Genomic DNA, 13,740 nt, shown 5'->3' with positions numbered 1-13,740 from the left:
GCAACTATTTGCAAAATGACTAAAACAACCAACCAGTCAAAATTTTGGTTATTTCCTTGAAACTGAGAGATTTCCTGGTTTTTCATCTATACTGCTGAAACTACTTGTATGTACTGTAACAATAACAGCCACATTTCTTTACCTGCTTTGTCTTCTGTGGTAAGACATTCATGCTTGTTGTTTTCTAACTTTGAGCTTGAGGTATTTTAATTGAAGTGCCATAGCCACAGAGGACATAAAAAGGTGCTGGGTTTTATAGCAGTGGAGACAGAATGTTACTGTTAGGCCTAAAAGGAGATTCTATTTAATAGTCTTACTGAGTGTTTCTAACTTAATCTGTTCAAGTTGCTTGATAAGGATTTTGGTTTCACTGTTCATTTGAGCTTGTCCTTTCTACCCTGCAAGTGCTTTGTCAGCATTGCAAGTTATGATGGTGGCTAAAAAACCCTCTGAATTAATTGATGTGAGAGAGAGTAGCTGCAAAGTTTTATCACTGTAAAATTATCCATGGTTCTTTGTTGGCACATACAATTTTCTCTGCAGGTATCTTTGCACCCCTTTCCAAAATAAGCAAGGCTTCTGATCACAAAAAAACCTCTGCACGAAGCTCTTCCGTGCGGTCTTCGCCTTCGGTCAAATCCAAGAAAGTAGATGTGACACACATAACTTCCAAAGTGAATTCTGGTGAGTATTTTCTGGCATGTTGACACAGGATGGGGAGATACTAATCTTCAAGAATTAGTAAATCTTGGTATTAAAGTTCTTGTTTGGAATCAGTTCATAACCTGGGATGAGGTGATAAGGTATTTATTAACTCCATGTTGTCGTGGTTGGAAGTTCAATGGCCTGTGAAGGGTACTTACTGGAAGGATGTTGTGTGTAGCTGTGGAGTGATTACAGTGGTCTGATGTACTGTTACAGTTTCTACTCTTTAATACTCTGTAAAGAAAACCCCTCACCACAACAATTTTCTTGAGCCATTAAAGTAATTTCTAATTGCCTGTGATACCAATTAAGTGTCTCAGCTTAATGAGTTTTCATTTACTAGGATATTTCTGGAGAATTTGCAAGGAATGAAAATCTGATAAATAATCTATATACCTTTAGGCCTAGAAATCGAAGAGATTTATTTTCTGGCAACATGATAAAGAAACTATTTAACTCATTGTGTTTTAGCTGCTAATTAAATTATCTGGGTAAAACCAGTGCCAGATTAGAAGAGACAGGTTGTCCTTGTAATAAGGCCTCAGTCTACTGACTGGAGTTATGGGCTCAGTCTCTGGCTCTGGTTTAGTTTCTTAGTAATTTGCTCAAATTACTTAATCCTTCTGTGTAAGTTCCCTCCCTGTGGAGTGAATGATCCATGTTTTCTGTCTGTTCAGGTTCCAAGTTGTTGGGAGAACAGGCTCTTCCCTGCTGTGTGCAGTGCTGGCCATGCATAATCTGGCCCCCTGTGTTTGGCTGTCTATGTAATAATGTCAGTAGATATTCCATTACCGTTTCTTCTGCCTTTTGAGCCCTGTTTAGGTGACTCACACTAAGGCAGCACAGCTTAAGGGATTGAAGATAACACACATTTTCATCGAATTTACTCAAGCACCCTAAAAACACTTTGCCTGTAATATGCAGGGTATAGAAACACTGCAGTGGGCTGGTGCCAGGAAAAGATGCATTTTTGTATGACTTACGTAACTTTTCTCTGCATAGATTGAGGAGGGAGTAAGTTTTAGGTGTCTGTATTTACAATTAGCACAAGACTCGAGCTATTTATAAATGGGCATCTTGCATAAAAAGGTTCTTGGGGTAAGCAGTTTATTAGGAGTATTGCTCAAGAACAGATCCAAACTGACTTCTTTTGTTAAATATTTTCTGGTGTTCGATTCACTTTGCTGTGAACTGTTTGTCACCCATTATACTGTAATGGGTGAGACTTTTCCTTTGTCCCAGACACCTTCATTCCAGACAGTTTAGTCATAATCACCTTTTCTGTACCAAAGGTGCAGCTGTCTCTTTGTGAAATTTAAACATTTGACACCTTGCCTTAAGGTAGAAGTCGAAGTGGGTTAAGCATCATCTACCCAGGAGAGCTTACATCCATTGGATGTGAGTGTCTGGAAGCTGCAGTGTGCAGGGAGTCTTGCACAGAATTCCACTGGAATTAATGTGCCTGGCTCATTGGCTGGCTGGAGTGGGAGAATAACAAAGCTGCTGAGGCACCACTTGGGTTTGCAGCGTTTATGTGCATCAGCAGGTCACACTTCTTTCCTTTAAACTGCCTCATTGCAATACATTTGTTTGTAATAATTCAAGAAAAACCAATATGCTTTTTGTAGCTAAGGTTATAAGCTGCAAAGTAAAGTATACTTACAATACTGTACAGGAATTTTGAAATTTTATTTGGTTCTACTAGATTTGAATAATTTCTCAGATAGATGAGAAAGGATCTTTTTCAAGTTCCTAGGAAAAGGATTACTGAGAAAAAATTTAGAAATGTGTTATCAGTCACAAACCACGAGTTTTTTGATCTGATGCCTTAATGGCTAAGCCATCAAATTTTGGGAAATGCACTACACTCGCAAACTAGTTCAGTCCCTGTGGCTGAATTAAGGTGAGAGATGTAGTTAAATAAAAAAGATGTGATTTTTCTTTTATCGCATGGAGAGGATATATCATAGATAAGCTTGTTCTTCATTGAGTTAGGGTAGGAAACCGTCAGAAATACAAAATGACTCTTTGCAAATTATAACTCAGGTGAGAGTATGAGTTCTTACACATATCACAACATTTCTGCTCTGAGAGTTAGGCTCCTAAAAATCATATTGGCATGCTTACATAATTATTTGTAGTCTGAATGAAGATTTGATCTCAAATCTCTCTCAAAACCTTGATGTGTAGTCTTTAAAGCAGAAATTGTGATATTAATGCTGGTGAATAGTAGACCTTAAGTACTGCTGAATGCAATAGATATGAATGTTTGAAAGATTTAAATAAAACTCCTTCAAAATAAAAATTAATATTTTATAGACCATTTGTTTATTGTTTGGCAAGATAGTTTGGACTGGTTTGATGTGTTAAGGGGTTTAATATCAGTGCTTATCCATCAAAACTATTCTGCAGTTCTCATTTTACCCATTTATGCAGTGTCTAAGGAATCGTTCCATTTTAATCATTTTTCCATGTATTCAGTAATCTGCAAATCTGACACATTGATTTTGTACATGACTTTCCTGTAAAATTACTATTTCTTGTTGAGATGTGTATATTTAATTGTATGTATTCTTTTTGTAGGCCTAAATATGGCAAAAAGAGACAGTGCTGCTGAAAACTTCCTGACTGCTAACAGGGGAAAAACTGTACCTGCAAAAGATGGTAATGAAATAATTTTTAATTTTTTTTAACATCTTAAGAAAAATTTCTGTGTATGGTAGAGGTGGTATTATTGCTGCCCTACCTCTGTAAGAACCCTGTATCTACACTACAGAAAAAAGTTCCCTTGCTTGTTTGTATTCAAGTCCGAAGCAGACTGTAGGTATTTAGTTTTCCAGGGGCAAAATAACTTGTGTGGATGTTTGGGGTGAATTTTTGGGCAGTTTTGGGGCAATTTGAGGAGCTGCAAACCAGATGTTTTTTTTTTTGGAACTCCTCACAAATTTCCAAGCGATTTTGGGGTGAATTTTTGGGCAGTTTTGGGGAATTTGGGGAGTTTCAAACCAGAATTTTTTTGGGGAAACTCCTCACACATTTCCAAGTGTTAGTTTGGTAACCACTTTCGTCTAAATACTTGGGCAGGAACATAGAAAAGCCCTTAAAGCTGGCTCTTAGTAAATGATTTTGCAGAGGATCTGCAGAATTACCAGCTGAGGTATCTGAGAGAGACCTTTTGCTCTGTATTGTTACTGCCTAAATTTTATATTCTGTTGGCATTTTTTTCTCTCCTTTATCTGTGTGTTCATGCTTCTGTAATAAGGTGATACCATCTAGCAGTGCATAAAAATCTTGGCATTGTATCATGGCAGACTCACAATAACAGGCTCCAAATAAGAAAAATGAAACTAGCTTTTAGAGTGCCTTTTGCATGTGAATCATTCTCTGCAATTATCTAGTTTCACAATTGGATAACAACTTCTACCCCAGCAGTATTTGCTGAACTTGAGATACAAAGGGACCTCACTTTCAGCTGTCTTGAACAAACCCTAGAAGTTGAGTCTCCTTCAAGGTTTTGTCTGTAAAGTCATAGTATAAGTGTTGGTAAAAGCAGCGTTTCTTTGGAATAATTTGAAGTGTGAATTTGAATATGCCTGCTTTAAGTCACAGAATCACAGAATAGTTTGACTTGGAAGGGACCTTAAAGATCATCGAGGGGCATCCACAGCTTCTGTGGGTAACCTCTTCCAGTGTCTCCCACCCTCACAGTAAAGATTTCTTCCTAATGACTGACCTAAGCCTCCTTTCTGTCAGTCTGAAGCCTGTGCCCCTTGTCCTGTCACTGCTTCTCCTCGAGAAAAGTCTGCCCATCTTTCTTGGAGGCCCCCCTCAGGCACTGAGGCATCTCTGGGGCTCACCAACCCCAGCTCTCTCAGCCTTTCCACACAGAAGAGGTGCTCCCTCCCTCTAAGCATCTTCATGGCCTCCTTTGGACTTGTTCCAGGAGGTCTGTGAAGGAAAGCATCTTTTTATATCTTCTGTGAGTGAACAGTTGTGAATTCAGAAAAGACAACAACTGGATTTATAAGACATGACTTAGAAGTAAAGACTTGAAATTTGTGATGGTGTGATTAAAAAGACAGAAGATGAAAGGCATAAAACTGGAAGCTTTGGAATACAAATATAACTCACTCTGCATGTGTAGTGGGAATAAAAAATCTTGATGTAAGCTGGTGGTGGTTGAGGTTTTATATTAGGAGGGAAAACCCTGTAACACTAGAGATAATTATGTGAAATACACTGCTGAGGAACTCTTGAGATCTTGGGAAGTTTTTAAGAGCAGGCCAAATACTCACCTGTCAGGAGTGTTATAACAAATAATTGTTTTCCCTGAAGGAAAAGGAATCATTATACAGCCTTTCTGCTCTTTCTTCTCCCACCCTGTGATTACCCACAAAATGAAGTATCTTGACGATAAGTTTGGTTAGAGCAGCTTTTGTTGCATCCCTGTAAAAATGGTGGTCTGACCTGCAGTGAATCCATCCCTGGACTGGCTTCTAAAAAAAGGCTTGTAGCATGTGTTTGCAAATGCAGATGTGTGTTTGTACCTCAGATATGGAGCTGAAATTTGTCTGTTTAGTCACTATTTAGTCAGTATTTTGCATTTTCCTTATTGTAGCATATCGGCAGTGAGTATCTCCGAGTCTTCAGATTTCTGTCCCTCAGCTTTTGTTTTGACCCACTGCCTTTGCCTTTCCTCAGTTCTTTACTGTTTTGCAAAATTGGAGAATTTAGTTACATTGACCAAACCAACCTTGCATTGATATCAAGCTGTTTGCAAAAAACTAATGGATTAAACTTCTCAAAAGTCTGGAAAGTTTGATAAGCAATATTATATTAATTTTTCACATTGATAACTTGAGACATAGATGAGTCTTGCTGTACTCTTCCTCATTTTGGGCAGAAGGGGTTGAGAAAGGGGAAAAAAGAAAGAGCCTTGAAAAGGAAGCAGGAAAGATGAACATAAGTCTTATTGTGCAGTTTAGACTTTAGGGTTTGCAAATGGAGATAAAAGTGATTTATTTCCCATTCTTGTTTTATAATACAGATTTTAATATTAATACAGTATGTAATGGAATATAGTAGGCTTTAACCCATGCAATAATTCACTCACATAATATTACCTTCCTTCCACTTCTCATCAAATCTTTACTAGGCTGGATGCTGAAAGGCTGGTGGTGTGATTTCTTATTACTAAAGCTCATGTATGTTAATAAATATGCTTGGGACTGTTTAGATGAACTTTCATAGAATAATAAATATGGGCTTTTGGAGAGCTCTTTTAGCACTCAGCTATCCACAATATTCCTGAGGCAGGATCATGTGCACCAGTGTCATTCCTTAAAGGTGTTTGTGGAGATGCTGCGTAACAAGTTCTAACTTTGGCTCTTTACTTTGTATTCTGCCCTCCGTGGAGAGCAGATAACCTCCATATTACAAAAGCTTTCCTTTCTGTTTAATCTGTTCTTTACCAAAATGTAATCACTCAAGGGCAACTATCATTTATGTCTTTAGGTTTTCCTGGGTACAGCAGCTCTTCCTCTTCTACTGGCTCCTTGGAAGGCAAACGGAATTACTCCAAGAAGAGGAACTCAATGAGCAGCAGTAAGAAGACCCTGACTAGAGTGTCTTCTGCTTCATCTAAGATTAGTCCTGGTATGGTCTGTTGTGTTGAGGTGGATTTTCACAGGGGGGAGTTCACTGCTGCATGAAGTACTTATGTAGAACTATTGTGTTGTTTCAGAATCTGAGATAGTTGGAGAAAGACACTTGTGAAGTAGTTTAACCATTAACCTAAGCCTGGCAACTTTTAGAGAGATTCCTGTAACATCTTCAAGATGCAGAGTGTTTTTATAGTTGGTCACTGTACCTTTTCAGAGCAGAGAAAGGGCTGTAGTCCAGTTTTTATGCTGGCACAAAGCAAGTTTTGTCTAAGCAAAATTTGTGTTGCCATGTGTTGAAGGTACACTGTGTTAGAGATAAATACTCTGTTCACTGATCAGTTGGCTTGCTATTGAAAACTTTCTTAAAGATTTAATCTCACTAATTTCAGATCTTGTTCTTCTCTTCACCAGGGCTGTATAGTTCCCCAACCACGAGGAAAAATGCTCTTGATGGAGAAATCCAAGTTGGAGACAGAGTACTGGTGGTGGGACAGAGAACAGGCACTGTTAGATTTTGTGGGACAACAAAATTTGCACCAGGTATGTGCAATGCTCTGTGTATGTTAAATCAGTATGGAATAGCTTACATGTGAGCACATGAACAGAAATCCATCTTTTCCCTCTCTCCTTCCAATAATATTCTAAATTTAAATTGGTTTGTTTCCAAGTTCTTTGTTTCTCTCTTTCTCTCTCTCTCACCCTTCCTCTCCCTCTTATGTTTCACTGTATATTTTTTATTTAATGCAACTGTCAGGAAAAAATAATGGTTTAAAATGTGACTTCCACTTGTCCACTATCATGACTTAAGTAAGAGAGATACTTTGATGTTGAAGTTGTAGGCAATACAGAATCACAGAATATTCTGAGCTGGAAGGGACCCACAAGGATCACAGAGTCCAACCTTTTAACAAAGCTTTCTGAAAATCCTCAGTTTAGTCTCCAGAGGGGTATATAGTTTATTGAGATCACATGCATTTACTTCTCACTTTTTGTATTAAGGCTTTTTGACACAGCTTGTCTGTTGTAATAGTGGCACTCTTATGTCATGTACTAGTCTCATTTCTTAACTTACTGGCATCTTTAAGAGGGTAATTGTGAACATTAAAATTTTAACTAACAAACCTTCAAGTCACAAGATGAATAAAGTCACAAGTATCTCCAAAAGCCCCTACCCCTACCACCATTTCCTCCTCCTTCTCCCATTCAGCTTCTCCCATCCCCTTGCTTTGCAGTGAAACCAAGTGCTGTCAAAGGCAACCAGTTGTTCTACATTGTGGAAATTAATTTCCAGATCCAATATTGTAATCAAATTTATTTTCTCTGTGGCCCTATCTATAATCCTACTGCAAGTGTAATGCAGAGGCAGTTGGTAAGTGTTGGTGTGAGTACCTGGTCTGGGTGAAGGCTGTGTGATTGGCAATACTCTGTTGTGACACTGGGTGGCATCAGCATTTAAAAAACCCCGTCAGGATGCAAGGTCGTGGTACAAGCTCTGTACTTGTTTCAGCCCTGCCCTGTTCCCCAGTGTCACTGTAGGCAGCCCTTGCCCAGGTACTGCAGTTACCTGAGGGACTCTTCAATGTCATCACTCTTTGTGTTACTGCTGACAAAGTGATCAGTGAGAAAAGGACTGTTCCCACATACACTGACAACTGTGAAATCAGAAAGCTGTTTGACAGTGTTAAGTCTCCTCCCTCTCTGCTTTAAATCAGGAACATAATTTTTTGGAGAAAAACATGCTATTGTAAGAAGTGAGGTTGGAAAGATGACAAATCATCACCATTTGCTAACTCAGTAATTTATAGAAAATGTAACAGATGCATGTTTAAGGATTTCAGTTCTAATGTGTATCAAAGCTCTGGAAGTAATCCAAGGTTTGTTCCTTTTGCTGCAATGCAGATCTTTATTTAATTCTAAAAATGGGAAGGGGAGAACTTCTGATACATGGAGCCCTTCTAATTCATAAGCTGTCATTCCTGAGTTTCTTGAGCTGATAATTACAATTATGGTTTTATCCAGTGCCTTAGTACCAAGTGACTTGAATTAAATTCTGAATCTTCTGGGGATGGATAGCATAAGGACTACTAATGGAGTATGAAATTTAGCACCTTTATGTAATTAGCTCACATTTATCACAGGTTATGAATGATCAAGCTCATTAACATCTTGCTGCCTATTCAGTGTTCTGTACGAGATTAATTGATGGCCAGTTCCAATTCTTGCACCCTTCTCTTGATATCACACAACCAGCCTTGCAATTTGTATTAATTATAACTTGCTAGATGGAGAGAGAGAGAATGAATTAATATCAAAACTTTAATTTTACTGTTGATGATCTCAGATGAGGCATAAACCATGTGGTCAGAGGACTGAAGAGGGAGACATGAAACAGCAGTGCTGCTCTTTCCCGTCTACTTGTCCAACAGCTAGTTATCTTCAGTAAAATTCTATTTGATTTTAGTATGTATATATATGGATATATATTCCTCAAATACTTAACCTGTTTTTTGTTTTAATTAAAATGTCAGTAATTTTATTGAAAACATATAAAAATGATGAGATAATTATCTTCAGATTTATTAGGGTATAATTTTCCCAAAATTGCACAGATAGCTATTTTATGATACACATATTTACTATTAGCATCTCGGCGTTTTCTCACTGGAAACTGTTTTCCTTGATGGGGTGAATGCCAACTATGTCATTGGTCTAGATGAAGAAAAGCCTGTAGTGTTTTGTTCAAAATTCCCTGATTTTACTGTTTTGCTATGTAGGATTCTGGTGCGGAATTGAATTGGACAAGCCCCACGGGAAGAATGATGGCTCTGTGGGAGGAGTACAGTACTTCAGTTGCCTTCCCAGATATGGCATATTTGCACCCCCATCTCGTGTACAGAGGTGAGCACTGAAGCTCTTGCCATGTTTGGGTTGCCAAATCATTTCTTAATACATTTCCAGTGTGAAACAAAATTTTGAACAGATGCAGAAGATATAACTGGATATTTGAAACTTCTGCAAATGGAAGTTTGTAACCTCCATTAAAAACTTGGTGGTTTTAGATCAGCGTCTTGAAAGCAGGGTGTAAAACTGGAAATGCATCTCCCCCTGTTTTTCTTGCAGCTACCTGAAGTATTTTTATTCCAGGGCCTCTGATAGTCTGTGTTCATTAAACCTTACTTTCACGACCCAATCCTGAGGTGTTCTTATAAATTCAATTATAAAAGGGAATTGCCCATGGACATGACTGGAAATGCTGTTTTTATCCCAGCTAACTGCACAGAGGATCCAGCAAAGAATTCACTACTTGCTTGTAGTCTCTTCCTTAGGTTCCAGGAAGAGCGTCCAAGGAGTTCTGTACTCTTTCCTCTGTATTTTTATGTAGTTACTCTGCCAGACACGTTCTTGCCTTTATTTCTGTGAATAAGCCGGCTCAGGCAAACTGTTATGAACTTGCCACAGAATCATTCCTGCTGTCTCAGTGAGGGAGAGGCAAGTAACTCAAATACACTGACTTGCTCCAGGCACTTCTTGCATAGCAGCCTGAGTGCAGCAGCAATGTTGGTGTCTCTTGGGGGCAGATGGAGAAGGAAAGAATCAAAGCCTCATCAATATTTGACAAGAAGCCAGTAGGTTTGTTCAGACTTGAGTTGAAATGACCTCTTTATTGTGTTACTGCTTTTCAGACTAACAGGTTCTCTGGATTCTCTCACAGAGACTTCGTGGAGTAAAGCAACTCATACTTTTCCAGGTAGGAGTGAGAGACAGTAGAATTTGGGTGAGGCAGCCCCTGCAGGCCCTGCTCTGCAGCCAGAACCGTCTGCACAAAGCCAACTTCTCCAAAAGCACAAGAGATTTTCAGGGACCCCAGATGCCAGCCTGTAGTCTGGCTGCTCCCTTTCTTAAAATGTGGCCTACAGAAGGAACTGTGGAGTACTATATTGTTCTTACCACTCTACCGGCAGAAAGAATTATGTCAGATGTGGTTGTTGGCAGTCTTCCCTTATTGCTAATATTGCATTCTAATCAGAGAGAAAGGGAAATGGAACCTGCTCCTTAATACAAATTGAGATTGATGAAGGGATCGGTAGAGGGATGTCCCTATGAAATTACTAAAACTTGTGTGAGGTACTTGAAGTAGTTGATTTTCTTTTCCTCTATTTAAGCTTTTTGTGAAAAGACCTTCAAATTACCCTTGTTTGGTTTGTTTAATTTAATTTGTGTTCCCTCTGAAAATCCAAACATATTATTGGCATATACGTTCATGAGCAGTTTCATTGTTTAATTTCCAAATGAGAGGGGAGAATGTGCAGCAAATGTAGTGGAAGCAGTATAAAAGAAAACACAAAGAATATGTATTCATAAAGCGTTTTTTTTCCCCTTAAGAGGTCCTACACAGCTTATTAATCTTTCTACTCAGGTTTTAGACGCAGTCTAAGCACCACTTCTGCATCTTCACAAAAGGAGATAAACAGAAGAAATGCCTTTGTTAGGTGAGTGTTATGAGTTTCAAGTGCTTGGGTTAGCTTTGCTCAAAAAAAAAAACAACCTCCCTTCATGCATATAGGATATCTAGACCTTTACATGTTCATTTTTTCTTTCCAAAATGAACCAGTAGTATACTGTTTTTCCATGAGCATCCAAGAGTACAAGCCTAGAATTCACGTTGGCACTAAAGTTGTTTCCCAATCATTCATCACTGCATATTCTCCAAACTCTTGTATTTTCACACAGTTGGGTGAAGTTCAGAGGCTCTTGAGGTGAAAGACATCACTTTGTTCTGGTGCTCCTGACTGACACTTGTATGTTAAAAGTTGTTTTGGTTAAACTGTTTTAAGCCCCAAATAAAATGTTTTGTATGGCTTAATTTACCAATACTATCACCTGCTATAAATACTGTAGTTCCTAGCGCTGGGTGAAGGAAATTGCTTTTCCAATACTGCAGACTGCCGAGTGTAGCAGCCTGTCACTGTTATTTCATGGTTTGTTAGGGACACGAGATCGAACCCAGTTTTTCTAAAAGAGGATTTGAGGGTGTGTTTTTCCCCCATGCACTCCCTTGAATTACTGATTTGCCCTGGCTGTTTTATGATTAAAATAAAGGACATCTTTTGTTCCCTTTCTTTCCTCCCCAGATCCAAGAGCTCTGTGTTGCGGCGCAGCTGGAGCAGCAGCACTGCAGCTCCCTCCGAGGGGCCCGTGAAGCTGCATGAAGGCTCCCAGGTTCTGCTGACCAGCTCCAATGAAATGGGCACCATCAGGTACATCGGCCCCACAGACTTTGCCCCGGGGATCTGGCTGGGGCTGGAGCTCCGCAGTGCCAAGGGGAAGAACGACGGCTCCGTGGGGGAGAAGCGCTACTTCAGCTGCAGGCTGAACCACGGCGTGCTGGTGCGGCCCAGCAGGGTCACCTACCGCGGGATCAACGGCGCCAGGCTGGTGGATGACATCTGCTGAGCACCCTCTGCTCACAGTGTGGGGAGGGAGCAGCTTAAAGCACAAAGGAACCCTGCCTAGAATGCAAACCTGCTCTGGAGTCTTTAAATCTGCGTTTGCGTTTTATGTATATAGGTATGTATGTATGTGTGTGTATATAGTATATATATATATTATATAAATATATATATATATATATAAAAAATAGAGACATAACAAAGGAGTTTAGTCATGCTAAGAAGTAAAACCACTGTTGAGTTTCTCTTACTTTAATGACCCTTGCCTAGAAGGTTGTTAGAACATCTCGGGTTTAAGATACTGCATCATTTGAAAACCCTTCCTGTTGGAGAACAGAGTGTCTGCAGCATTCTCTAAAGTTCCTCTGTGGTTCATGCAGTATTTAGAGGGTTTTTCTCCATGTAATAATGAACTGTTTGTGCATTGCTTGCTTTTGACAGTAGAGGTGGTTGATGGGTGACATTAGCCTGGTTCCTGGGCACTTTGTCAATTCCAATACCAGCTGCTAGCAATAAGAAAGGAGAAAAAAAAAAAAAAAGCCAAACCTCCCCCTTTTTCAAACAGTTGTAGAGTATTTTTGCATTTTATTGTTTGGATCTCTCCTCTTCTTGCCCCCTCCTCTGCATAATGCAAAAGGGCTCAAAAATACAAGGATTTGCCCCTCTCTAGTGAAGAGCAGCAATTAAATAAAAAGCCTTTAAAAAGCACAAATATGCTGCATGTCAGTCTGTACAGTAACAAGCACTTTTTGTTCTGCATTTGTAGAAGGAGCTACTGTTAAGATTTTACATTTAAGATGCACTCTTTAAAATAATGCACTTTGCACTCTCCTCAAGAGCTTTCCCTCATTTTTAGAGAGTATTTTTTTGTTTTGGGTGCTGCAAGCAATGAGTATTACAGTTGTAAAATACAAATAAGGCCAGAGTGGAATATAATACCCTTCTCATAAATATTAAGTCTGTATAAATACAGCAAGGTAATTCCTGCCAATGGTATGGAACAGATACAGGGTTTTCAAGCAAGCTGTTGCCATTATTTGATTAGTTTGTGATACATGTTTCTTTTTGTTTGCTTTGGAACAGCTTCCGGTATAAATTTTTTTGTGAGATTTTAGGATGAATTAAGGATAATTTTAGGTACAATACTGTAGTGGGCCTTTATGTGACATCATTTGTGTATCAGCCTTTTAGAACAGCTAATTTTTTGTCTAAGTTTTAAACATAGAATGTATTTTAATTGCTCAGCCTATGTAAACATTATCTTAACTGGATGAGTTTGTGTTCATTTACACATTTACTCTTAAATGATTTGCTTGCTCTTGCCTACTTGAAGAAGTGACACTTTAAATCGTAATATCCTATTTTTAGACAGAATCCTGCTGCTGTAACCTTCTTTTAAATGTTGCTGTAGCTATTTTTCCTGATCTGTATTTAAAATAATGCATATTGTATTCTAACTTACGGGAATTTTTAATTGAATATAGAAGCTGTAAATTTTAAATGTTAAAAAAAAGGTAATGCTTTATATTTAGAGATGCAGATATTCAGTGACGAACTGAACTTTACTTTGTCTAATATCTGTTTCCTGCTGGTATTAATAAAATGAAACCCTGTTAAATAGAATTGCACACAGAATTTTCTCTGGGTTCTTTCAGTAGGACATCTCTTACTTCTGTACAAAGTAGGTGTGTGGGGTTCACTGTGGAACAGCAACTGCCAACTGTGAACCAGAAGCTTTTCTCTCTCCTGGCTGTTGAGCACAGAACTGCCAGTTCCAAACAAAGCCTTTGCAAAACACATTCTGTCACAGCCTGGTGCTCCTGGGGGAGCAGTGGAGTTTCTGTGGGGAGACACGCATCATCAGGAATGCACTTTTCCTGCCTGACCAGATGGAATGGGCAGAGCTGCTTTATCTGAGGAGT

The 13,740-nt window shown here is 38.9% G+C and overlaps 1 protein-coding gene across 3 annotated transcripts in view; it reads left to right on the top strand.

Annotated features, from left to right (window-relative positions):
* CLIP4 (CAP-Gly domain containing linker protein family member 4) overlaps positions 1 to 11,967 on the top strand; it is a 29,117-nt gene extending 17,150 nt beyond the window's left edge. For all 3 annotated transcript variants that reach the window (XM_066316336.1, XM_066316333.1, XM_066316334.1), the window contains exons 10-17: positions 544 to 684; positions 3,289 to 3,369; positions 6,220 to 6,360; positions 6,780 to 6,908; positions 9,143 to 9,266; positions 10,052 to 10,116; positions 10,786 to 10,858; positions 11,501 to 11,967. In XM_066316336.1, the coding sequence (XP_066172433.1) occupies positions 544 to 684; positions 3,289 to 3,369; positions 6,220 to 6,360; positions 6,780 to 6,908; positions 9,143 to 9,266; positions 10,052 to 10,116; positions 10,786 to 10,858; positions 11,501 to 11,822 (1,076 nt within the window). In that variant the 3' untranslated portion in view covers positions 11,823 to 11,967. The remainder of the gene's footprint in view (positions 1 to 543; positions 685 to 3,288; positions 3,370 to 6,219; positions 6,361 to 6,779; positions 6,909 to 9,142; positions 9,267 to 10,051; positions 10,117 to 10,785; positions 10,859 to 11,500) is intronic.
* The last annotated feature ends 1,773 nt before the right edge of the window (positions 11,968 to 13,740 follow it).

The sequence above is a fragment of the Sylvia atricapilla genome, chromosome 3 (assembly GCF_009819655.1).
Source record: "Sylvia atricapilla isolate bSylAtr1 chromosome 3, bSylAtr1.pri, whole genome shotgun sequence".
Taxonomy (NCBI): Eukaryota; Metazoa; Chordata; class Aves; order Passeriformes; family Sylviidae; genus Sylvia; species Sylvia atricapilla.
Note: the sequence above shows the minus strand (reverse complement) of the source record. Positions and strands in the feature narration are given on the sequence as shown.